The sequence below is a fragment of the Stenella coeruleoalba genome, assembly GCF_951394435.1.
Source record: "Stenella coeruleoalba genome assembly, chromosome: 7".
In the NCBI taxonomy this organism is placed as follows: Eukaryota; Metazoa; Chordata; class Mammalia; order Artiodactyla; family Delphinidae; genus Stenella; species Stenella coeruleoalba.
The window spans coordinates 67,604,970-67,632,548 of record NC_137153.1 but is presented as its reverse complement, the minus strand read 5'-3'; the positions used below and the strand labels follow the sequence as shown (position 1 = coordinate 67,632,548).

Here is a 27,579-nt window from a genome sequence, read left to right as displayed (position 1 = left end):
TATCTTTTAAGTCTTTTTTTTTTTTTTTGCGGTACGCGGGCCTCTCACTGTTGTGGCCTCTCCTGTTGCGGAGCACAGGCTCCGGACGCACAGGCTCAGCGGCCATGGCTCACGGGCACAGCCACTCCGCGGCATGTGGGATCTTCCCGGACCGGGGCACGAACCCGTGTCCCCTGCATTGGCAGGCGGACTCTCAACCACTGCGCTACCAGGGAAGCCCTTTATGTCATTTTTATACGGTTGTTTTCTAATAGTTCATCAGTAAAGTATAGCAGAGTAAAACGTTATGTTCTCATTTGTGTGTTAATAGGCCGGCGTAATCTAAGATTAATTATGGAATATTTACCATATGGAAGTTTACGAGACTATCTCCAAAAACATAAAGAACGGATAGATCATAAAAAACTTCTTCAGTACACATCTCAGATATGCAAGGTACCTAATATCCTGGCTGTTTGTTGTAGATGAAGAGAATATGTTGAAGTAATTATTAAGAAATCCTCTAAGGTTTTTCTTAGATAATTAAGGGAGTAGAAAGATACAAGACTATTTAAATTGTTTATGTTTATAAAGCTAGCTGAAAGAAAAATGTTATTTTATTCATAGGGTATGGAGTATCTTGGTACAAAAAGGTATATCCACAGGGATCTGGCAACGAGGAATATATTGGTGGAGAATGAAAACAGAGTTAAAATAGGAGATTTCGGCTTAACCAAAGTGTTGCCACAAGGCAAAGAATACTACAAAGTGAAAGAACCTGGTGAAAGTCCCATATTCTGGTGAGTATATTTTAGTACAGTAAAATAAAGTTTTGGAGCACAAACTTCAAACTTTATTTTTACTATTAATAGTTTGTCATTTATATATTTATAGTAATAATCAATGAAGTTATTTCCTATGTTTTCCTCTGGGAATTTTATGGTTTTAGGTCATACATTCAAGTCTTTAATCTATTTTGAGTTAATTTTTGTATGTGGTATAAAATAGTGGTCTAATTTCATTCTTTTGCACATGTCTGTCCAGTTTTCCCAACACCCTTTATTGAAGAGACTGTCCTTTCTCCATTGTATGTTCTTTGCTCCTTTATTGTAATTTAATTGTCCATATATATATGGGTTTATTTCTGGGCTCTCAATTCTGTTTGGTTGATCTGGGTGTCTGTTTTTATGCCAGTACCAACCTGTTTTGATCACTGTGGCTTTGTAGCATATCTTGAAATCAGGGAGCATGCTACCTCCAGCTTTGTTCTTCTTTCTCAAGGTTGTTCCCTTTCTCAAGGGATCTTTTGTGGTTTCGTACAAATTTTAGAATTTGTTCTAGTTCTGTGAAATATGTCGTTGGAATTTTGATAAGAATTGCATTAAATCTGTAGATTGCTTTGGGTAGTATGGACATTTTAACAATATTAAGTCTTCCAATCCATGAGCATGGACTGTCTTCCCATTTAATTGTGCCTTCTTTGATTTCTTTTATCAGTGTCTTAAACAGTTTTCACTGTACAGGTCATTCACCTCCTTGGTTGAATTTATTCCTAGATATTTTATTCTTTTTGATACAGTGGTAAATGGGATTGCTTTAATTTCTCTTTCTGTTAGTTTGCTATTAGTGTATAGAAATGTCACTGGCTTGTGTATATTGATTTTTTTGTTTTTGGTATCCTGTGACTTTACTGAATTTATTAGTTCTAAAAGTTTTGTTTTTTTTAATTTCGTGGAGTCTTTAGGGTTTTCTCTATATAGTATAATGCCATCTGCAAAGAGTGACAGTTTTACTTCCTCCTTTCCAATTTGGATGCCTTTTCTTTCTTTTTCTTGCTTAATTGCTGTGACTAGAATTTCCAATACTGTGTTGAATAAAAGTGGTGAGAGTGGGCATCCTTGTCTTGTTTCTGATCTTAGAGGAAAGGCTTTCAGGTTTTCATTGTTGAGTATGATGTTAACTGTGGGTTTGTCATATATGGCCTTTATTATGTTGAGGTAGGTTCCCTCTATACCCACTTTGTTGAGAGTTTTTATCATAAGTGGATGTTAGAATCTTATCAGTTGCTTTTTCTGCATCTGTTGAGACAATCATATGGTATTTATCCTTCATTTTGTTCATGCAGATATTGAACCATCCTTACAGCCTTGGAATAAATCCCACTTGATCATGGGATATGATCCTTTTGATGTATTGTTGAATTCAGTTTGCTAATATTTTGTTGAGGATTTTTGCATCTATATTCATCCAGGTATTGGCCTGTAATTTATTTTTTTGCAGTGTCCTTGTCTGGTTTTGGTATTAGGGTAATGTTGGCCTCATAACATGTTTAGATGTGTTCCCTCCTCTTCAGTTTTTTTGGAAGAATTGAGAAGGAAAAGTATTGAATCTTATTTGAATGTTTGGAAGAATTCATCAGTGAAGCTGTCTGTTTCCTGGACTTGACGTTTGTTGGAAGTTTTTTGATTACTGACTCAGTCTCCTTACTATTCAGGACTATTCAGGCTTTCTATTTCTGTTTCTTCACGATTCAGTCCTGGTAGATTATGTGTTTCAAGGAATTTGTTCTTTCTGGGTTGTTCACTTTGTTGGCATATAATTGTTTGTGGTATTCTCTTATTATCCTTCGTATTTCTGTGGTATCAGTTGTGACTTGTCCTCTTTCGTTTCTAATTTTATTTATTTGAGCCCTCTCCTTTTTTTTCTTGGTTAGTCTAGCTAAAGACTTCTTGATTTGTTTATCTTCTCAGAGAACCAGCTCTTGGTTTTATTGATCTGTTCTATTCTATTGTCTTTTTAGTCTCTATTTCTGCCCTCATCTTATTATTTCCTTCCTTCTACTACCTTTGGGCTTTGGTCTTTTTCTAGTTCCTTTAGGTGCAAATTCAGGTTGTTTATTTGAGACTTTACTTGTTTCTTGAGGTAGGCCTGTATTGCTATGAACTTCCTTCCTAGAACCACTTTTGCTGCATTCCATAGATTTTGGTGTGCTTTATTTTTGTTTTTATTTGTCCCTAGGCTTTTTTTCTCCTTTGATTTCTTCATTGACCCATTAGTTGTTTAGTCGCATGTTGTTTAATCTTCATGTTTTTGTGGTTTTCCAGTTTTCTTATTGTGATTCCTAGTTTCATACCATTATAGTTGGAAAACATGCTTGATATGATTTCAGTCTTCTTGAATTACTGGGACATGTTGTGAGCTAACACATGATCTATCCTGGAGAATGTTCCATGTGTACCTTAGAAGAATGTGTATTCTGCTGCTTCTGGATAGAGTATTCTGAACATATCTGTGAACTCCATCTTATCTAATGTGTCATTTAAGGCCAAATGTTTCCTTTTTGATTGATTTTTTTGTGAATTATCTATCCATTGCTGTAAGCGGGGTGTTAAAATCCCCTACTATTATTATACTGCTTTTAATTTCTCCCTTTAGGGCCAGTAATATTTGCTTTATATATTTTGGTGTTCCTACGTAGTGTGCATATATATTTATAAATGTTTTATCTTCTTGCTGGATTGACCCCTTTATCATTGTATAGTGCCTTTCTTTATCTTTTATTACAGGCTTTGTTTTAAAGTCTGTTTTATCTGCTGTGAGTATAGCTACACCAGCTTTCTTTTCATTACTTTTTCCTCACATCCAGTCTGTGTATGTCTTTACTTCTGAAATAAATCTCTAGGCAGCATATAGATGGGTCTTTTTTTTTTTAATCTATTCAGCCACTATATGTCTTTATATTGGCTAATTTAGTCCATTTACATTTAAAGTAATTGATAGGCATGTACTTATCGCCATTTTGTTTATTGTTTTCTGGCTGTTTTTATAGTTCCTCTCTGTTCCTTTCTTCTTTCTGTCTTCCCTTTGGTTTGCTGGATTTTTTACAGGCCAGTACCTGGATGAACATATATGCAAAAATCCCATGTGGTTTGCTGGATTTTTTTAATATTATGTTTAGATTCCATTCTCATTTTCTTTTCTGTGTGTACTGTAAGGTTTTTCTTTGTGGTTACTGTGGTGTTCACATATAACATTATATGTATATAGCAGTGTCTTCTAAGTTGATAACAACTTAAAATGTAAAGCAAAGCTTTACATTTTTACTCTCCCCCCTGCCACATTTTATATTTTTGATGATGCCTTTTTATTTTATTTTATTTATTTATTTATTTATTTTGCAGTACGCGGGCCCCTCACTGTTGTGGCCTCTCCCGTTGAGGAGCACAGGCTACAGACGTGCAGGCTCAGCGGCCATGGCGCATGGGCCCAGCCGCTCCACGGCATGTGGGATCTTCCCAGACCGGGTGCGAACCCGTGTTCCCTGCATTGGCAGGCGGACTCTCAACCACTGCGCCACCAGGGAAGCCCTGATGATGCCTTTTGCATATTCTTATTTTATGCTTCCCTTAAGTATTACTGTAATTTGAGTTAACTTTACTACTTTTGTCTTCATACTTGCTTTATAAGTGACTGAGCCACTACCTTTACTATATGTTTTCCACTGAGATTTTTATTTTCATATATTTTCTTATTATTAATTAGTGCCATTTCTTTTTTAGCCTAGAGAAGTCCCTTTAACATTTCTTATAAGGCCAGTTTAGTGGTGATGAAATCCTTTAGCCTTTGCTTATTTGTAAAATTCTTCATCTCTTCTTCAGTTCTGATCGATGATCTTGACTGGTAGAATTGGTAGAGAATTCTTGGTTGGAAAGTTTTTCCTTTCAGCATTTTGAATAGGTCATCCACTTCTTTCTGGCTGATAAAGTTTCTGCTGAAAAATCTGCTGATTTAGGGATTTCCCTTGTACTTAATAGGTAGTGTTTTGGGGGTTTGGGGGGCTTTTTGTTTGTTTGTTTTTGCTGCTTTTAAGATTCTTTATCCTTAACTTTTACCATCTTAATTGTAATGTGTCTTGGTATGGTTCTCTCTGGGTTCATCTTACTTGGAACTTTCTGAAATTCTTAGACCCAGAATGTCTGCTTTCTTCTCCAGATTAGGGAAGTTTTCATTCATTATTTCTTCAAAATTTTCTGACCTTTTCTCTCTTTCTCTTTTCCTCTGGGACCTCTATAATGTGAATGCTGTTCTGCTTGATGTTGTTCCAGAAGTCCCTTAAGGTATATTCACTTTTTTAAATTCTTTTTTCATTTTGCAACTGTGTCTGGGTGATTTCTATTTGTTTCATTTTCCAGCTTGCTGATTCGTTCTTCTGCTTCATCAAGTCTTCTGTTGAAACCCTCAAGTGTATTTTTCAGTTCAGTTATAACTTCTGTTTAGTACTTTCTTATATTTTCTACCTCTTTGTTTAAGTTCTTGCTGTGTTTATCCAATCTTCTTCTGAGTTCAATGAGCATTTTTATGACCATTGCTTTGAACTCTTTGTTGAGTGAGTTGCTTAGCTCCATTTCATTAATGTCTTTTGTCTTTTTCTTTGGTTTGGAACATATTCCTCTGCCTTCTCATGGTGCATAACTTTCTCTATTTGTCTAAATTCATTAGGTGAAACAGCTACCTCTTCCAGTCTTGTTCTTGTGTAGGAGATAATCCATAGGGCCCAGAAGCACAATCTCCCTGGCCACCAGACCCAGGCATTCACGGGTGTTCTTCACGTGGACTGTGCACACCTACAAGCTGTGGTGGGGCTGCTGCTATGATGTGGGATGTATGGGATTTGGGGTGCTCACCTGCTGGTTGTAGTGAGCTGTTGCATAGTGTGGACTGGGTTTGAGGCACTTGCTCATCCCAGTTATGGTGCAGCTAGTGTGTGGGGAGGGTGGGGTATCGTGTGTTTGTCCAGCCCAGTTGTGGTGTGACATCTGCACTGGGTAGGCAGGGCACTCAAGGTACTCGCTTTGGCTCAGTTGTGGTTCAGGGTGGGAGGAGCACACCTACTGGTGCTAGGAGGCTAGAAGAAGGGCACCAAAAATAGTGCCCACTAGCTGTATCACCAGCAAGTTAGAATGAGATTTCAAAGATGTCATCTACCAGTGCTTTTGTCTCCAGAGAAAGTCCCGTTAGGTTCCTGCCTCTCTAGCAGCTGCTCTAAGATCAGTAAGTAGGTCTGCCTCTCTTATGGTGTAGGTGTTTTCACACTGTTGCTTTTGTGCTGTTTCTCATGGTAGATGGGTCTGTGTGAGCTCTTTAAGAGTGGGTTCTTTGTTCCCTACAGTTATGTGGTTCTCCTGGACTTAATCCCCATTGATTTTCAAAAACAGATGTTTTAGGGGCTCGTGTTCCCAGTGCTGCACTCAAGGGTTGAGGTACATTATTTGGAGCTCAATCCCTTTACTCCTTCTTTTTTTTACTCCAAAAAGTTACATATTTTTGTTATCCTTCTGATTTGCTCCTGGGATGGGGTCCTGGGTGGGACTGTCTCTCTGCCTCTCCTGCCTGTTTCAATGAGTCTCTTTTATCTTTTGTTGTGGAGGTGCTGTTCATCTAGTTATCATACACTTTTCAGAGGAAAATTACTTCATGTGTAGCTGTAAATTTGATGTGTCTATGGGAGGAGGTGAGCTCAGAGTCTTCTTAGGCTGCCATCTTGAACCCCTTACACAGGAGAATGATTTATAATGTCATTGTGAATGTGTTTTAAAGAAGACTTCTTATGTTTTAGAGATGCATACTGGGATAGTTATGGTATGAAATATGGTTGAAATACTGTCATATCCAGAACTCATTTCATATAAATACTGTTGTGTGCAGGTGGGGAGTAGTAGATAAAACAAGGTGGGCAATGAATTTAGCTAAGTGACAGGTACATGGTTGTTCATTGTTCTCTAATTTGTATATGTTTGAAGTTTTTTATAATACTAAAAACATTTTAAAGGAATATCCTGATGATAATTATGAGCATTAGCATTATCTAATTATTTTTAGGGTTTAAGTGAAACTAGAAAATAAGACTTATCTAAACTTGATTGTCTTATTTTGGTCATGTCCCCAGTGATACATGAATTTCATTCTGTTTTTCCAGAATGAGAAATTAGAGAAGTTAAATGGAATTAACTAGCAATCCATAATGATTAGTTATATGGATTTCCAGTGATTTTGGCATACTTAATGAATACAATTTAATAAATACTTATTAAGCACCTACTTATAAAGCACCTACTGTGTTCCAAACATCATACAAGGAAATTGGAATAAGAAGATAGGATCAGCATCAGAAAAAAAAGAACTGTCCCTTACAAGGAAGGCTGAACTAAGTGGAAAAGTTTGATATGGCGTGGAAATTCAACTGACAGGTCCACTATCCATAATCCTTTGCCTTTTAAGGTCTCTTAGTTTAGGAAAAATCAAATGTGTAATCCAGTCATTGCAATGCAGTATGTAAGTGCAATAATGAAGAAGATGATGCAAAAACATTAGAGTGCAGTAATTCTGCTGAGGGTTTAAATTAATCAGAGAAAACCACAACTAAAAGATGACATTTCAATTATTGATTAATAGTTTACCAGATGGACAAGAGGAAGGGTATTCCATGAGGAGGATGACAAGAACAACAGGATAAGCAGGGTTGTAAGTGAATGGTGTTACCACAGAACAAACGGAATAATACTGCGTTCTGTGTGCCATGTTAGTGCGTTCAGACATTATTCATTAGACAGTGTGCAGGTGGGATATTAGAGGCTTTATCCAGGGATAATGGTGAGATTCATATTTTAGGAAGATAGCTCTACTTTTGGTGGGGAACAGCAGTTCTCAAAGTTTGGGGACCTCTGGTACACCCTTTAGGGAGTCTGTGAGGTCAGAAGTATTTTTATAATAATACTAAGATGTTATTCCCCTTTTTCACTCTCATTTTACACATACAATGGAATACTACTCAGCCTTAAAAAATAATGAAATTTTGCCATTTGCAGCAACATGGGTGGACTTAGAGGGTATTGTGCTGAGTGAACTAAGTCAGAGAAAGACAAATACTGTATGACACCACTTATATGTAGAATCTAAAAAATACAACAAACTAGTGAACATAACAAAAAAAGAAGCATACTTACAGATATAGAGAACAAACTAGTGGTTACCAGTAGGGAGGGGCAATATAGGGATGGAGGAATGGGAGGTACAAACCATTGGGTATAAGATAGGCCAGCAGTCCCCAACCTTTTTGGCACCAGGGACCGATTTCGTGGAAGACAGTTCTTCCACGGTGGGGGAAGGGCAGTGGATGGTTCAGGCAGTAATGGGAGCAATGGTGGGGATGGTTCAGGCAGTAACGCTAGTGATGGGGGATGGTGGGGAGCGGCAGATGAAGCTTCACTCACTCACCTGCCGCTCACCTCCTGCTGTGTGGCCCGGTTCCTAACAGCCTGCAGACCGGTAGTGGTCCACAGCCCGAGAGTTAGGGCCCTTTGAGATAGGCTACAAGGATGTATTGTTCAACATGGGGAATATAGCCAGTATTTTGTAATAACTGTAAATGAAGTATAACCTTTAAAAATTGTATAAAAACTTTTTAAAAAAAACCACTCACAGAAAATGTCTTCTATTAAACCAACATTAAACTTACAAAAACGTAAAACATACTACTCTAAATACAAAATTTTTTGTTTTGGAAAATAGTTATTTTTTTATAAAAATGTTATTTATGCTACATTACTGGGTTTATACTTTTACATTTCCTTAATTTTGAAATCTAATATGGTAAATATTGGTAAATACAACCCACATAAATGAAAGCTTTTGGGGCACTTCAATAACTTTTAAGAGTATAGGGGACTTCAGACCAGAAGTTTTGAGAACTAGAGGTATAGAGGGTACATTGTATTGAGAAGAGGCTAACAGCAGAGAGAAGACTAGTTAGGCAACTTTTGCAGGAATCTAGGTCATTGATTTTCAAACCCTTTGTGCATATATACCCATTGAAAGAATTATCAAAAGCTATATTGTTTCTGGCACATTTTTAAATTGATAGCTAATTTTTTCCTTTGTAAATTTAGATGGTTGTAAATAATATATTTTATAAAGTATTATAAATAATGACATTGAAGTATGGTACATCAATCTTTTAAATGTATACAAGGAAATCCAGACACCACAGCAATTTGATACCCATTGTCACCCACTTAAAAATGTATAGGAACAGATGTTCTTCTTGATAGAAACTTTGCATTATTCCTTTTTCTTCTTAAAATTATATTTCCACTTCCCATCTCAAAATTTTGTATAATGTATTATATTTTGTACTTGGAAAATCTTTTGATTACCTATCTCCGTTGTAACCAAAATAAATATATAAATTTAAATTAATTTTAAAATTTCCTATGACCACAAAAAAAGTATTCACCTTTTTATTCCAGATTAAGTTATCATCGAAGTTACTGCCAGGATGAAATTTCCAAAGCAATATAAATGAATTACTAATTTGAATAATTCTTTAAAATTTTTTATTGGAGACATTTCTTTTTAAAAAAATTTTTTTAACATCTTTATTGGAGTATAATTGCTTTACAATGGTGTGTTAGTTTCTGCTTTATAACAAAGTGAATCAGCTATACGTATACATATATCCCCATATCCTCTCCCTCTTGCATTGGAGACATTTCTTAATAAATGGAGCTTTTCTTTCCCCTCCAACTAGTCCATATATCCTTAGATAAATATTATTTACTTCTATAATGGGACCAGATTCCACATAAATTCTAATTTTATTTCTGTATTTGTAAACATGGAGAAAACTTTTTTGTATAAATAAGGAGATGGGAAAGAAAGAAAGGAGTTTTGTCATAACAATGTCACTCATTTCTGTGACTCCTGATACGTACATAGCAAAACAGTATATAGTGATCTACCAGTAAAATTTGTTAGCTGGCAATTTCATTAGATCCATTCTTTTTTCAGTTTCATTGAAAACGAAGAATTAAACCCACTTGATTTTCAAAAGTGGATTTACTACCAAATCATTAGAGTCATTCATTTTCTGTTTCTGGGAAGTATACCAAATATCTTTTAAAATTAGTTCAAATTATGATATTACTCTCATTTAGAGGCATCTTGTTTAAACTGATACATTCATAAAATAGAATATTGTTAGTTTAAATACGGTAGTTTTTAATAACATCTTTTATCACATTTTAAATATGTGATTTAAATATGGCAAACCCTTGCACTGCCTCAAAGATAGAGTCACTTAATGAAGAGTGTCCTTCATTACAATCTATTTGGCAATGCCAGGCCTCATAAACAAATATACTTAATTTCCAACAGAAAAGGTCTTACTTCATTTTCAATTCAAGTAAGTATATTAATGTTATGAAATATTATTTTAAAAAACAGATTTAAACTGCAGAACACATGTGCCAGAGGCATGTTTACAATGAAGCTAACAAAGCATATCCACTAGAGTGCCTTCCTTTCAAGATTCCTTCTTTTCTAATTTTAAATATTCGCTTTCACACCTCATTTTATATTTTTTGTCATAAAGAAAGCCCCTAAAACTTTGGGCCCAGTATTTCTCCCTGCATATCTGTAAAGATTAACCACAAGGGCAGTCAGGATAAGCTTAAGATGATATATATCTAATATAAATAATTTCATAATTAAGTTATGAAAATAAGATAAACCACTTCTCATTACTTAATTTCTACTAAATAATACAGAATAAAATATAGTTAAGATTATAATTTATGAAGTAAGGAATATGGTAAAAGGCCTGTTATTCCTTCAGTAAATGTTTTGGGGAGATTGAACTCTGATGTTTGACTTTGGGGAATCACTAATAAGCTTGTATAAAAATCAGAAAGAACATTTTCATCTTGGTCAAAATTTTCTTATGTATTTAATGAAAAAAGAAAGCTATATACTGCTAAAAACTTATCAGATGGAGAGTTGACATACAGTTTTATTTTTATATTAGCAAGTAAAAAAATATGTTTTATATAATGAAATGAGGTTAACTAATTTTTATATAAATATTTCAGAATGAGTTGATAGATTTTACCTAACTTGTTGAGTAACAAACACTAAATCTGTAGTCTGAAAGAAATCACATAATTTTTATCCATAGGATTTAGCCATCATATCTTTAAAAAAATACAGTTTCACTTAAAAGAATCACTGTCATCTACATTGCGTTTATTGTTCAAAAGTATTCTTTGTTTAGCTAACAGCATGTCCTGTGGGGTGGTATTAAGAAGAACTGCAGGGAAAATGCTTCTGCTAACGTATTTTTTTTAATTGTTCAGTCAGGGTTTTGGACTCATGGAGAATCCTTATACGGTTCTTGCTGTAGAGCCCCTTGGAAAATCTTTGTATATCCTTGGGCTTATTACTCTTCACCTGGTTTGAAGATCTCTGTACTAGTCATGAGATAAGGCTCTAACCTAAGACTGTAATAGCAGTATTGGTTAGGAGACTGATTTGAGACATTTTTAAGACATACTTTAGTGGCTCAGTAGACTTGGGAGTGAAAGATGAGTCAAAAATAATTCTTAAGATTTCCATTTTGGGGAGTTAGATAGATTGTGATACCATTCATTGCATAGAGAAAATAAAATAATCAGCAAGTGTCAGAGAGGTGGGGATGGAGTTCTTTTTGCCTGTGCAGAACTTTAATATGGAAATGTTCAATAAGTCTGAAACACAAAAGAAAGGTCAAAGACAGGGTGGTTGTAAATTTGGGAGACTGTAGTATATAAGTGAATGATACTACCTAAGGGAAATTTTTTTACAGAGAGGAAGAGATCTGGTGATGGAACCTTCGGGGAAAGGTTAACACAGGAAATGAACCTCTCCACAAAAGCAGAATAGAAAGAAAACAGTTTCATTACTGAATAAGCAGTAATCCAGAAAGTAATGTGCATCATAAGCAATCTGCTAAGAGATTACAAAAACAGAAAGAAATCTCACCCTTTTATAAAATGGCCAAACAGATTCAACCCGTTTACATACATGTTCTCAGGATAAACAGTAACTAGTCCTCAAGTAAGAGGACTTGACAGCACCATCTGTCACACATTGTTCATCCTAAATTCACTTAGTAATAGGAGTGCCCATCTGTGTTAGCTAATTGGCTTTATCCAAAAGAAAAATAAACTTCTCATATCTTTATGATAGGAGATAGTTTTGCAACTTGAAGGATACACCTGCCCAAGTTAGGCTCCTGCCCTGCCATTGAAACTGTGAGGGAAGGGCATGATAATCCTTAATGATTACATTCCAAAGAGGTAGTTCCCAAGTTCTTGAGAAAGACATTCCTGTATGTAAACCTGGCAAGAGGCTTTTAAGCAAAAGCTTTTAAAAAGATTTTTACATAAATTTCAAAGAGACAGAGAATTCACAATTTTAAATTTTCTAAAGTAAATGCTCTAAGAAAAGAGGAGAGTCTTTTCTCTCCTTTTCCACATGGACTTTTTTTTTTTAACTTTGTATTTATCCTTACGTAAGTAATGGGAAAGAGAAAAACAGCCTTGGAGATGAAGGGGGAAATTACAAAGAGTGCTTTCATGAAAGCCACAGCAAGAGAATATTTTTCAAGGGTTGAGGGAGTAGTACTGCCTTCAAGGAGGTTATGTTATTTTAAAATAACATAAATATGTAACTTTTTAAAAAAACTAAATATAAAAAGAATATAACATTACATGGTTAATTGTATAAGTATAGACTATAAGTACTTTAGAATTTCAGTAGCATGAGGTCATTATGACCTTAAGTAGTCAGAGGAGGATTTCTGGAAGTTGGATTTTGAAGGAGAGGTTCATTTTATGTAATTCATATTTTAAACCTCAGTCTAAAACAGATCTCCATTGCAATTCTCTATAATAGGATAAATTTAGCAATGGTACCATGATATTCATAATCCATTGGCCAAAATTCTCAGTTGGGTAGTGTTGATACTTGAGTAGAGGATGACACCATTTTCCCCTATGACTTTCTATTTTCTGTGCTCTCTCTCAAAATCACCCCCTTTCAGATTAACAGGTTATTTCTTTTATATGTTAGTAGCTTCAAGTCTTCTCCAGCTTAAAAGGCACTTTTTCTCTAGGATTCTTATCTGGATTCATTTTAAGCTTAACTTGCAAAGATCAGCTATTTTTCAGTTCTTGGAAGGTACTTTGCAGTTAACCCTGATGTTACTGAGCCAAACATTATTTTGTTTTGGATTTTAGTTATCTTTGTGTTTTGGAGGTTCCCAAGCCCACCCTCAGGTTTGATGATTCACTAGGAGGACTCATAGGACTCAGCATACAGCCATAAGCATGGCTATGACTCATTATAGGAAAAGGATGCAAAACAAAATCAGCAAAGAGAAAAGGCGTCTGGGGGAACACCTGGAAGAAACCAAGCACAAGTTTCTAAGTGTCCTCTCCGAGTAAAGTCATATGGGACACACTTAATTCCCCCAGCAATAAACTGTGACAACATGTGTGAAATGTCATCTACTAAGGAAGCTCATTAGAGACTCAGTGCCCACAGTTTTTATTGGGACTGGCCATGTAGACATTCTCTGCCTGGCACATTAACAAGATTCTAGACTCATTTGTTTGCAGAAATGGTTTAGGTACAGTGAGCCACTTTTATTATCATTTAGGGAATTGTGGAAACCCTCCGGAAATCTAAGATCCCAGGTACCAGTCAAGTGTCAACATTGCAAACAGACCTTTTTGAAGATGGCAGCCTCAGGCCTGCTGTGTTAACCCTTTTCTCTACAGCTTTTTTTTTTTTTAATCCAGTGATTTGCAGATAAAATCAAGAATTGACACATCAAGTAACTGTCTTTTAAATATACTACAGGTATGCGCCAGAATCACTGACAGAGAGCAAGTTTTCTGTGGCCTCAGATGTTTGGAGCTTTGGAGTGGTTCTGTATGAACTTTTCACATATATTGAGAAGAGTAAAAGCCCACCAGCGGTCAGTTTGCTTTTTATTTACTCTCAAGGTTTTTTTTTAACATGAGAAAAGCTTTTTCCAAAGAATAATATAGTAAGCTTAGGGTTATTTTAGAGCTCCTATTGCTTATTTGTAAGACAGCATCCAACAAAATAATCCCAAACTTACTCATTAAATTAACTTGATGTTTTAAAAAGTGGGGATTGGAGTACTATTTAGTATATTCTCTTAATATTATCTTCAGTAAATCCGATAAACTCATTCATTCCAGGAATTATTGCAAAAGTTAAACCTTTTAAAGTAATATTTTTTCTGTTCATTGTATAATTTTAATATAGGAAAGTATAAAAAAGAAAATAAAAATAATCTCTAATTCAACTACTCAGAAATAACCACTTTAATACCACTTTAATAACCACTTTAATGTTTTCTTACAGGCTTCTTTTAATTTTATATATAAAAGCGAAATTTTATTAAAAAGATTTCTTTTATAACAGGTCATACTGTACAGTTTGCTATCCTGCTTTTTCATTACATATTATAGCATGGATATTTTCCTATATTAGTAAATATTTACTGCAAATATGACTTCTAATTCCTTGGTAGCATTTCATCATAAGGATATAATTTCTGGACAATTATTTTTCAGTCTTTTAAGTAACACTTCATTGAACATAGTGCACATCCTTATATATATTTATGTTCATCTCTGGTTGTCATCTTAGAGAGTAAAAGTATAATTATAGGTAAAACGTTATGAACTCTTTCATAGGATTTTCATTATTTCAAAATGCTTTGAAAGCTGTACCAGATTAGACTCTCAGTAGCTGTGCATAGGGGTATACGTTTTATCATTTGCCAGTGTTGACTATTATATTTCTACACAGTTTTGCCAAATTGATGGGAGAGAAGTTGTACCTGTTGGATTTTAATTTGCATTTCTGCTATTAGTGTGATTGAATACATATTTATTGGGTATTTGGGGTGAGTCTGTGCGTGTGTGCATTGTATCTTCATGTACTTTGCCCATTTTTATATTGGTAATTTTTCTTACAAGTATATAAGAGCTCTCTGTGTTTAAATAAACGATGTGTTCATTGTAAATACTTCTCTAGCTTATGGTTCAGACTTCAATTTTATGAATTTTAAACATAGAACTTTTTCTCTCCGTTCCATTTATGCTTAAATATTCATTCTGTATTTTCTTTTTATTATGTCTTCTTTTACATTCAACTTTTTATTTCACCTGAAATGTAATATGCTGTGTTAAAACAAAGTAAGTGTTTTTAGTTCACTGGTTTTGAACCTTTTCAGGGAATTTGTGCTGAGTATGTTACAGTTATGGAAATGGCATTATAGACGTTCCACATTTAACAATCTTTTCTGAACTGTGACTGAAAACAAAGTTTTTGAAGTTAAAATAGTCTGTTTTTAAAATGTTTCAAGGTAAGGAAACATACAGGATTTTTCCCATTTACTGGAAGAAGTTGAGAAAGAATTCTGATTCAAATTAAATGTACCAAAAATGTGTCATTGAAAAGTGGGTTTGTGTTTCAGGAATTTATGCGTATGATTGGCAATGACAAACAAGGACAGATGATTGTGTTTCATTTGATAGAACTCCTGAAGAATAATGGAAGATTACCAAGACCAGATGGATGCCCAGATGAGGTAACAAAAAAATTTTTTTTATCCACAGTAATCATGCATTTTCTTTCTCTCTTTACCCAAGGATTTCAGGTCAGTTTATGTAATTTAATTTGCTGAGGGTGTAGAAAAATAGCATAATCATGACTGTGGATATAGGTATATCCATGACACATGCCTGTACAGGTAAATTAAGTGGGAGTTCTGAATTTATGTCTTCACCAATTAAAAGATGGCACTTTGTGCTCATTGTAAGTTTGGTTTATTTTCCCTTTTACAGATTTATGTAATCATGACAGAATGCTGGAACAATAATGTAAACCAACGCCCTTCTTTCAGAGACCTAGCTCTTCAAGTTGATCAAATAAGAGACAGCATGGCTGGATGAAAGAAATGAACTTCACTCTGAGACCAAAATAGACTTACAGAACAAAGTGTTGTATTTCACATTACTGTGGACTGTTACTACATGTATCATTATTATGTATATCATGACTTTAGCCAGCAAAGGTGTGGAAGTATCTGCTCAGAGCTTTCAAAAGTTTAGTGAGTTTTTCTTCATGAGGACACCAGCCAAAGACACTGATGAAAAGTCCTTAGCAAAGAGTTTTGTAAAAAGTTTCGTGAACCTAATCAGTCAGTTAATATCACCTTTGGCAAAAGAAGAAACAGACTTTTTTCAACTCAGAATTATGAGAGATGAAAAAATTGTAAATGTTTAATATGCACAGAATACGTATGTACAGTTTTTACCACAGTGAATGTATAATACCTTGGCATCTTGTGTGATGTTTTACACAAGAGCTGGTATTCATAAATAATGTTTTCTAATTTTTCCATAGTTGATCTGTAATAACTTCACTGTACAAATTAAGATGCTCAGATAATTGAATAAGCACCTTTGTGTCCTTGTTCATCTGTATCACTGGCCAGCAATATAAGCAGGTGTATACTTTTAGCTTGTTGTTCTATGTACTGTAAATATTTTTCAAAGCAAAGGGAACAAATGTTTAGTTTTATTTGTATAGGGAATTTCCCTGACTCTAAAGAATACATTTTGAGATGGAACAAGTTTACAAAGATATAACACAATCTATTTTCTTATTTCTCTCCCTTGTATCTGTTTGTGGCGAGTATGTTTTTTAAATAGAACTGTGTCCAGGCTTTTCTAAGACTACAGTGAACAGTTTTCTTTTAAAATTTTGAGATGACGAATGCCAGGAATATTGTCATCCCTTGAGCTACTGGCTGCCAATAAGACTCTTCAATCCCTGGGACCTATAGTCATGGATTAAATTTAAGTGTAAGCCATAAAATAGATTGTTTTTCATATATATATGCCTATTAAGATGCACAGTGGGTTAGGAATTTTTTCTAAAGAATTTATATTTTAGGGATTTCAGAAATCTATTGCCGCTATAAAAGAGATTTTCTTTTGTTAGATTCTTACAAGGGGGAAATGAGAGTAAATTGGTAAAAAAGAAAGAAAGTATGCTTGTTAATTTTATTCAAGAATGCCAGTAGAAAATTCATAATGTCTTGAAGAAAAATCAGCATTTTTCAACTGAGTATACAGGGTCGTTTGTTACTGTTGTCGTTTGTTTTAGTGCTACTCCATTTTAGACACCATACCTAAAATTTGGTGGGGTTTTTTGTCTGTGTGTTATTTATACAAAGTTTAAAATACTTGGCATTTTGGTTAAAAAGAAAATAGTTTCTTTATTTTCAATGCTATATGCTTTTTTTCTTTTAACTTGAACTTAAGACTTTTGATTATCTTTCTATTTTTTGGAGCTGGTTTTAAAACGAATATTATATAAGAAAAAAATGCCTCACATATAAAGTTTGAGTTTTTTGTTGGAAGGAAAGGGAAGAAATGCTTTTTATGCTATCTTTAAAGCATTTTACCAAATAGTAGTTACACCAAATGCACAAATCATCTAAAATAATATATTAGATTTTAAAAGATTTCTAGTAAACATTATATTTTGATGAAAGTTGAATATAATTTTTGTTTAATTTGTAAAGACTCCTCCAGGATCTCTGTATGTAATGCATTTAAGAGATCTTCTGTTCTGCTACTTTTCATGTCCAAAGTAGCATATCATATAATATGTTTGATTGCAGATTTTTGTACTAAAACTTAAGTACCTAAAAGTAGATTCTTAAAGGTTGATAACATTTTGTTTATAAAAACAAGGATGGTAACTAGGTTTCTTTTTTAAAAGTTTTTCTTTTAATGTTTCCATTTTTAGTTTTAGGAGAAAAATCCCACATAAACATCTTAAGTTTTTAGAATGGGATGACAGCCTTATTGTAAAATTCTAAGTTTTCAAGAGAATTATTATTTATTGAGGGTTTGTGATGTTTTAAATTTTGATTCTGACCATACATAAAAGGAAATTAACCATGCAGCTGTTTAGTGGGTTCTGCACAAGACACAGGTAAGTCAGTATTGTACCAGTTAATGCCAAAATGTTTCTTCAAAGTAATACTCTTCAGAAATGAGCGTAAAGATTTTCTTAAAATTCTGCAATTCTGTAAATATTCCAGTATTTTAAGTTACACAGTCTTTATATAAATAATTCCCTATATCCATGACTACCTGCTTTGGGAAATAGTCACTTTTTCATGTTATTTATGTATGCTGCCAGTAGCACTATAATTTGCTATGGAAGAGTGCTTTCTTACAACCCAAGACTTCTGCTTTAAAGTCAAGTGAAATTTTTATCAAAACCATAACTCCTGATATTTAAATTTTATTTAAAGAGTTTTGCTATAGAGTAGACTTTAGAAAATACCTATAGTTCTATACCTGGGGAGCCATTCTTTTTGGGGTGGCATGATGTGGTCAGATTGAGACTGTATTATTTTCTTCATTGTGCCTTTAGCATGTTCCCACAAAACTGAAATACTCATGTAATAAATATTCAGAAGTTATTTTCTTTTGTATTGTCACCTAACCAAGGAACTGCAGGTACACACATTGATTTAGGGATATGCAGAGAAAGACTTTTAGAAAGTAAACTTACCTTTCAGTTTAAAAGAAATGCTTCCTAAGAGTGCTATCAACTACTTTGTGCTGCTTATGAACACTGCTATATCCACCCTAGGTCTGGTATGTAAATTATTTCTAATGAAAGTTTCTCTAATTTTCTAGTACAACTTACTAAAGATCTTTAATCTCCTATATTAGAATAAATAATAACAGTAAGTCAGCAGAACTATCCAAACAAAAGACTAGGTTATATGAGATAATCTTCATTTTATTTAAGAAAAAAAAAAGTATAAATATCAGAAAATACTTTATATTGACACCCTGATTTGGGTTGGTTGTACTTAATTTCAAGATAACTAGCTGCTAACTGTTTTATGATACTGACAGTAACATTAGAGAGATTTCAGAATGACAGTGAGAGAATTTTTAAACTTTCACATTAGTCACATGCATATGATATGCACATCACATTATATACCTAAATATTAAAATTACCAATTTTGTTTTACTTTATTACAGTATGTTCTTCATAGGTTAAGAAATTAACTTCTACTGTGCTTATGCTAGATGGCATTGCTTAGTGCAGGCCCTAAATATTGTTCTTTTCCAGTCTTATAAAATTTATAAGGAAAATCCTTATCTCCAACTGAAACACCAATTGTTATTAATATATCTTTAAAAGTTTTTAATTATCATTTTCTATTATAAGGCCTTTCTTTGCATAGCAAATTGCTTAACATCTTATTTTGAACTGGAACAGATTTACAACATGAGATCATTAAAAGAGCTTCTAGGAGTCTCTGTTCCAGTTATCCATATTCTTAGTTTTTGTGAATATGTGTTATGTTTTTAATACCTGTACTAGGAAGCACTCCTATAGATGCTATTTATTGGGGTCAAGCAAGTCAACTTTGAGCAGTGTGAACAGACAGTAGCATAGCTTTTAAGTCTGACAACAGGTAAATAGCATTAATAAACAAAACAAGGTGGTAAGGAAAAGGCATATAGCAGGATTTTATAGAGACAGCAGGCAGCTGGAAAGGCAACTTACCAGTTGCAGATGATAAGCAGAACAAGTACACTAAAAACACAAATGAAAGTATGCAATAGAAAGGTTTGTTCATCAATTATCCTTTCAAGATCATAGTTAAAAATGTTTAGGTGCTTTTCACACGCAAAAAAGATAATTAAGTATTTTTAATGAAAAAGTTTAGGGTGTTTCAAATGCTTGGAATATATGTGAATCTCAGAGCGTGAATTTTCTAGTAGCATGGAGTATAAGCTTGTGAGTTGCAATTTATTTACTGAAACTAAAAACGTTAGAGATTAAGAAAGTCATAGATACTAAAGAAAATGGAAATAAAATGAGAAAGATAAACCTACACTCAATTATGAAAATATCTACTTGAAATTTCTTTCAACTTCAACAACTTGAAATACACATATGATACTTTCTTCTTCTGCAATAATAGTTTTGTTGAAGGTTGCTGTAATGAACCTTTATAACTATCCCAAATTTTAAGTATATAAGAACAAAATTTATTTTATGTCCTTAGTAACATTTAGGATGTTGGATTAATTTTGGTTGGAGAGGAATGAAAAGAAAGTTGTTTGTAGAATCAAAGATTTCACCTTGATTCTTAAGAGCAAATAACTGAATTCTCCAACAGTACTGATTAAAATACTTTTAATCTGCATAACCAAGGTAGCCTAAGCCCTTGAGTGCAAGCTGCAGGTAGCGCAGATCTAAATGACAAATTTGAAGTAGTTTGTGTCAAATGATAGCACTTATTGTCTACTGTTTACAAAGCATTTTAAAAACAAGTCACTGTTTCCCACAAATTCTGCCAGAATATTGTTTTTCTTCTTTCTTTCTTTTAAAAAGTGTTTTAAATCCTTGTTTCTATCAGTAATTTGAGGATAGCGTGAATCCCATGGTACCACTTCTTTTCCTTCCTGTTACTAGTTTTGTAACATTATCATGCAGCTTACTGAATAGGAATTCTTGATAATAGAGTAAAGGTATTGGTGACAAAGAAAAAAAAATTGAAACAAAGTCTTACCTTTTTATTGAAGGACTTTGAGAAATGTTGAAGTTGAATTCTAAAACTCGAGTATACCATTATAATTCTTTAAGGTGGCCCAGTTTACTTCCAAAGCTACTATTACAGAGGAAGAAATTTCCAAAAATTTAGAGAAATTTTAGAGAAATAGAGGATAATCTTTTTCCTAAAAATGATTTGGAAATCTGAGACCTAAGGAATAATGAGTGTGGTGATGGGAAAAGGGAATTTCTAAATTTCTGTCAGATCTCAGATTAAACTCACACTTAATGGGAATTTTGTTCTAACATCTTGAATTTCTCTTATTTTAGGATTACTATGATAAATGTAGAAGGTTAGAGTATGGATAGCTCAGTCAAATGCCAACTACTATGGGTCTAGTAATTCTCTAGGTCATTTTCTTATAGTTGCTCCAACTTGGCCACTTAAGGGTCAGATTCTTAGTAGAGTCATTTTTCTTTTCTAAACTTAAAAAAAAAAAAAAAATGACCATATCCACATTGTATACCACTTCAGACCTTCCTATATATGCACTCACTTACCAATGCTGACAAATGCAAGCTCCCTACGACTTTCAAGTTGCATCAGATAATTCATGTTAATGGTTGTAGTAATGAAGCCATCACCTCTTGATAAAATCCTAAATCCCATTCACATATTCAGAATAAAGAAGAGTAGATAGTGCAGTTGTGGATATAGACAAAGGAATCCTGGGTAATCTTATGGGAGGGTTAATCCTGAAGGTATTTCACCTTAGAATTTCCTGTTAAGTAAATATTCAGAGAAAACCAAGAGATTTAAACTTTCAGTTCTGCTGCAGCTTTGAGGATATGAGCCCTAATCCTGGTGTTTTCAGGGAATCTAGTTTGGTGTGGCCCCAAATGATCTCAAATATAAAGGATCCATAGAAAGGATATCTTGGGCCTGGGCCTAATATGAGAGTTGGAGTTTCATGTGTTACTTCTCTTTAGAGCATGCTTTTTCAGCAGAGGTGATATCAACTCTCGGGGTGAGTACTGATGAAAAACCTTGTTCTTTTTATGTATAAAGCACAGACATACATACAGTACATAAACAGGTATGCAATGATATGAAAATTTCATGGTGAAAGAGATGAGGAGAAAATGTCTAAAAACCTCCTTCCAAGGATGGGGGATAATGCCAAAAAAGTAGAGAAACACTGCTCTGAAGTGTACTCATGTGGACATGGGCCAAACCAGCACTACCTCAGAAGTGACTTCAGTAAGAGAGGGAAGATATGTCAGTGTGAGGACACTGAGAGTATTATATCTTTTTGTTTTTTATTTATTTTATTTTATTTTTTGGCTGTGTTGGGTTTTCATTGCTGCACACGGGCTTTCTCTAGTTGCAGCGAGTAGGGGCTACTCTTTGCAGTGCGCAGGCTTCTCATTGCGTTTTGGAGCACGGGCTCTAGGTGTGCGGGCTTCAGTAGTTGTAGCACGCAGGCTCAGTAGTTGTGGCTCATGGGCTCTAGAGCACAGGCTCAGTAGTTGTGGCATACAGGCTTAGTTGCTCCAGGACATGTGGGATCTTCCTGGACCAGGGCTCGAAACTGTGTCCCCTGCTTTGACAGGTGGATTCTTTTTTTTTTTTTTTTTTTTTTTGCTGTACGTGGGCCTCTCACTGCTGCAGCCTCTCCCGCCGCGGAGCACAGGCCCTGGACGCGCAGGCCCAGCGGCCACAGCTCACGGGCCCAGCCGCTCTGCGGCATGCGGGATCCTCCCAGACCGGGGCACGAACCCATATCCCCTGCATCGGCAGGTGGACTCCCAACCACTGCGCCACCAGGGAAGCCCGACAGGTGGATTCTTAAACACTGTGCCACTAGGGAAGCCCTGAGAGTATTAGATCTTTAAGCAAATATTCTAAATAGTGTATCTAAACTAAAAAAGAAAAAAATCAGTTAATATGTAATCTTTTTAAAGTCATCCAATTTTAATATCTCTAGAATTTAAGGACTTTCCTTAACAGATACAAAAATTAAGTCTTCTTCAGTGGAGATACACCCCTGAGTACCATTCTGTTGTCTTGTTTTTACATTTCACAATAAATAAGATACAATAATCTTCTCAAAAAACTTAGGGTATTTTACTGATATGCAGTGTATTAGCAGTTTTTCTTCTTGATCATAAGAGGTGATAAGAAAGATACTAAAACCATGGCATATTACTGTATATTAAAGTCAAAGGAAAATTTCCGCAGAAATAGTAAAGAAACTAACAATACCAAATGAAGATCATATCTGTGCTATGAAATTACCCAGTCAAGGCATTCATCTTTGAAAAATGCTGCAGCTTTTATTTCTTCTCTTTTATTGTATCCATCTTAATGGATGTGACGTTGTTTAGCATTGTGGTTTTCATTTACATTTCACTAATGATTAATGGTGTTAAGCATCTTTTTTTTTTTCTTTTTTTTTTTGCGGTACACAGGCCTCTCACTGTCGTGGCCTCTCCCGTTGCGGAGCACAGGCTCCAGATGCGCAGGCTCAGCGGCCATGGCTCACGGGCCCAGCTGCTCTGCGGCACGTGGGATCTTCCCGGACCGGGGCATGAACCTGTGTCCCCTGCATCGGCAGGCGGACCCTCAACTTCTGCGCTTGGGAAGCCCAAGCATCTTTTAATATGCAATTTTATTGGCCATTTTTTTAATCTTTGGAGAAATGTTTAAATCATTTGCCCATTTTAAAATTGGGTTCTTTTTTTGTTAAGCTATAGAAGTTCTTTCTATATTCTGGATATTAACCCCTTATCATATATATAATTTGCAAATATTTTTCCCATTCTGTGGGTTGCCATTTTATTCTGTTGATTGTATCCTCTTATGCACCAAAGTTTTTAATTTTGATAATTCCAACTTATCTACTTTTACTTTTGCTGTCATATTCAAGAAATCATTGCCAAATCCATTGTTAGAAGAAAACATTGGGAAAAAGCTTCAAAAGTGTTTTATGTCTTTAACTCTTGACGTTTAGGTCTTTGACCCATTTTGGGTTAATTTTTCTGTATGTTGAAAGGTAAGGGTCCATTTTTTTGCATGTAGATTTATAGTTTTCCCAACGCCGCTTCTTGAAAAGAGTGTCTTTCTCCCATTGAATGATCTTGGGGGTACCCTTGTTGAAAACTGTTTGACTATATATATTAGTGATTATTTCTGAGCTTCCTGTTTTATGCCATTAGTCTTTATGTTTGTCTTTATGCCAGTACCACACTGTTTTGATTACTGTAGCTTTTGTATTAAGTTTTGAAATCAGGAAGTGTGAGACCTCCAATTTTGTTGTTCTTTTTAAAAATTGTTTTGGCTATTTGGTGTCCCTTGAGATTGCATATGAATTTTAGGATGGGCTTTTCTATTTCTGCAAAAAAAATCATTGAGATTTTGATAGGGATTGCATTAAATCTGTAGATTGTACTTAGGGTTGGGGTAGTATCCTCCTACATAGATTACCTCATTTTATCCTCACAACTCTGAGGTAGGTACTATTATTTTTCTCATTTTAAGCATGTAGACATTGAAATTTAGCAAGATACAAATTTCCAAGTCCCACGTTTAGAAAGAAGGGATGTTGGAATTTGAATTTAGGCAGTCTGAGTCCAATGCCAGAGTTCATAACCACTTCACTATGCTGCCTTTCACAGCTTTGGCAGCATGCATATAAAGCAGCAATAAACTAGATAAGCTTTCTGCAGTGATCCGTGATTGTATTTCCCAGGTGGCAAGATGACAGAATCAGTCATTTCAGTTCCCAGTGAAAATTATTTGAATATATTTTTACATGTACTCTCACATCCTATCCTCCAAAAAAGATTTAAGTGCACAACAATTTGATAAAATGTAGAAAAGTAAATCTTTGTAGAAGGAGCAATGTAAGGGATAATAATACCTTTTGCTAGATGACAAGAGAAAGTTGAAAGTAAATAAACTTAAAAAAAAAAAAGGTTTGGGAGGTACAACATGACTGAGCTAAACAGGAAGAAGTAGGTGTAGCAGATGCCAGGACAGCGCACAGAAGGTCTCTGGGACCCAGGGTACCAGGACCCAGGGTACCTGCACCCAGGGCAAAAGCAGTGACTTCATAGGAGCCTGGGCCAGACATACTTGCTGGTATTGGATGGTCTCCTGGGGAGGCAGGGGGTGTCTGTGGCTCTCTCTGGGGTCATAAAAGCTGGTGGTGGAAATATTTGGGGAGAGTTCATCTACTGGAACTCTTGCTGGAGGCAGATATTTTGCTTGGGTCTATAGCACCAAGACCTGGCATCACTCAACAGCCTGTAGGCTCTAGTGCTGGGATGCATCAGGCCAACCAACCAACAGGGCAGGAGCACAGCCCCACCCATTAGCAGACAGTCTGCCTAAAAACTTTCTGAGCCCACCTCAGACATGGCCACCTCAAGACATGGCCCCTGATACGGCCCAGCCCAGCAGAGGGCCAAGACCCAGCTCTATCCACCAGTGGGCAGGCATCGGCCCGTCCCACAAGGAAGCCTGCACAAGCTTCTAAACCAGACACCTGCCACGTGGCAGACAGCAGAAGCAAGAAAACTGAAATCCTGCAGCCTGTGGAACTGAGTCTGCAAACACAGGTCAGAACCTACCCTGGGACCAGGTGGTCCCTGGCCCTTGGGCAACAAGAGTAGAGTCAACTGCTAGGACACATGGGACATCCCCTACAGAGGGCCACTTATTCAAGGTTGGGAAACATAACTAACCTTCCATATACATAAGAATACAAATATAAATTTAGACAATGAGACAGCAGAGGAATATGTTCCAGATGAAGGAACAAGATAAAACCCCAAAGCAACAACTAAGTAACATGGAGATAGGCAGTACACTCAAAAGAACTTAGAATAATGATCGTAAAGATGATCCAAGAACACGAAAAAGAATGGATGCACAGAGCAAGAAGTTACAAGAAGTTTTTAACAAAGAGAAAATATAAAGGACAAAAAGAGATGAACAATAAAATGAAAAATATACTAGAAGGAATCAGCAGACTAACTGAGGCAGAAGAATGCATAAGTGAGATGGAAGACATAATGGTGGAAATCACTGCATGGAACAGAATACAGTAAAAAGAATGAAAAGAAATGAGGATGGTCTAAGAGACCTCTGGGATAACATTAAATGCACCAACATTCGTATTATAGGGGTCCCAGAAGGAGAAAAGAGAGAGACGACCTGAGAAAATATTTGAAGAGATAATAGCTGAAAACTTCCCTAACATGGGAAAGGAAACAGTCACCCAAATTCAGGAAGCACAGAGAGTCCCATACAGGATTAATGCAAGGAGGAACACACCGAGAGTAATCAAATTGACAAAAATTATAGACAATAAATAAATAAATAAAAGCAACAAGGGAAAAGCAACAAATAACAGACAAGGGAACTCCCATAGTTTATCAGCTGATTTCTCAGCAGAAACTCTGCAGGCCAGAAGGGAGTGGCACAATATATTTAAAGTGATGAAAGGGAAGAACCTATAACCAAGCATACTCTACCCAGCAAGGGTTTCATTCAGATTCTAAGGAAATCAAAAGGTTTACAGACAAAAGCTAAGAGAATTTATCACCACCAGACCAGCTTTGCAACAAATGCTAAAGGAACTTCTCTAGGGGGAAAAGAAAAGGCCACAACTAGAAACAAGAAACTTACGAATGGGAAACCTCACCAGTAAAGGCAAACATACAGTAAAGGTAGGAAATCATCTGCACACAAATATAACAAAATGAGCAATCGTGAGAAGAGGAGAGCACAAATGCAAGATATTGGAAATGCATTTGAAATTAAAAGACCAGCAACTTAATCTTGCTTATGTATAGACTGCTATATCAAAACCTCAGGTTAACTGAAAACTGAAAATCTACAAGATATACACAAAAAAGAAAATGGAATCCAAACCCACACTAAAGATAGTCATCAAATCACAAGGGGAAAAAAAAATCACAAGAGAACAAAAGAGGAAGGGAAAAAAAAGCCTACAAAAACAAATCCAAAACAACAAAATGGCAATAAGAACATACATATTGATAATTACCTTAAATGTAAATGGATTAAATGCTCCAACCAAAAGACACTGGCTGAATGGATACAAAAACAACACCCATATGTCTGCTGTCTACAAGATCTGGATCTGAAGACCCACTTCAGATCCAGGGACACATACAGACTGAAAGTGAAGGGATGGAAAAATGTATTCCATGCAAATGGAAATCAAAAGAAAGCTGGAGTAGCAATACTCATATCAGACAAAATAGACTTTAAAATAAAGACTATAAGACTGTTAAAGAAATAAGACTGTTACAAGAGACAAAGAAGGACACTACATAATGATCAACAGATCAATCCAAAAAGAAGATATAACAATTGTAAATATATATGCACCCAACATAGGAACATCTCAACATACGAGGTAAATACTAACAGCCATAAGGGGAGAAATCAATAGTAACACAATAATAGTGGGGGACTTTTAACACTCCGCTTATATCAATGGACAGATCATACAGACAAATCAATAAGGAAAAACAGGCCTTAGATGACACATTAGACCAGATGGACTTAACTGATATTTATAGAGCATCCCATCCAAAAGCAGCAGAATACACATCTCAAATGTACATGGAACAGTCTGCAGGATTGATCACATGCTGGCCAACAAAGTGAGCCTTGATAAATTTAAGAAAGTTGAATCACATCAAGCATCTTTTCCGGCCACAACACCATGAGATTAGAAGTCAACTACAAGAAAAAAATTGTAAGAAAACACAAACACATGAAGGCTAAAAAATATGCTACTAAACAGTCAATGAATCACTAAAGAAAGAGGAAATTGAGAAGTACCTAGAGACAAATTAAAACAAAAGCACGATGATCCAAAACCTATGGGATGCAGCAAAAGCAGTTCTAAGATGAAGTTTATAGCAATACAGTCTCACCTTAGGAAACAAGAAAAATCTGAAATAAATGACCTAAACTTATACCTAAAGCAACTACAGAAGGAAGAACAAAAAAACCCAAGTTTCGTATAATGAAGG

At 35.2% G+C, this 27,579-nt stretch overlaps 1 protein-coding gene across 7 annotated transcripts in view; it reads left to right on the top strand.

Moving 5' to 3' along the window:
• LOC307188493 (tyrosine-protein kinase JAK2) overlaps positions 1–24,143 on the top strand; it is a 381,641-nt gene extending 357,498 nt beyond the window's left edge. For 5 of the 7 annotated variants that reach the window (XM_079925664.1, XM_079925662.1, XM_079925665.1 and 2 more), the window contains 5 exons: positions 311–435; positions 607–779; positions 13,717–13,834; positions 15,371–15,484; positions 15,741–19,728. In XM_079925664.1, the coding sequence (XP_079781790.1) occupies positions 311–435; positions 607–779; positions 13,717–13,834; positions 15,371–15,484; positions 15,741–15,848 (638 nt within the window). In that variant the 3' untranslated portion in view covers positions 15,849–19,728. Of the gene's footprint in view, positions 1–310; positions 436–606; positions 780–13,716; positions 13,835–15,370; positions 15,485–15,740; positions 19,729–22,974 lie in introns of those variants that run through there. The other 2 variants (XR_013828956.1, XM_079925663.1) reach the window with 2 other exon arrangements.
• Positions 24,144–27,579: the final 3,436 nt, after the last annotated feature.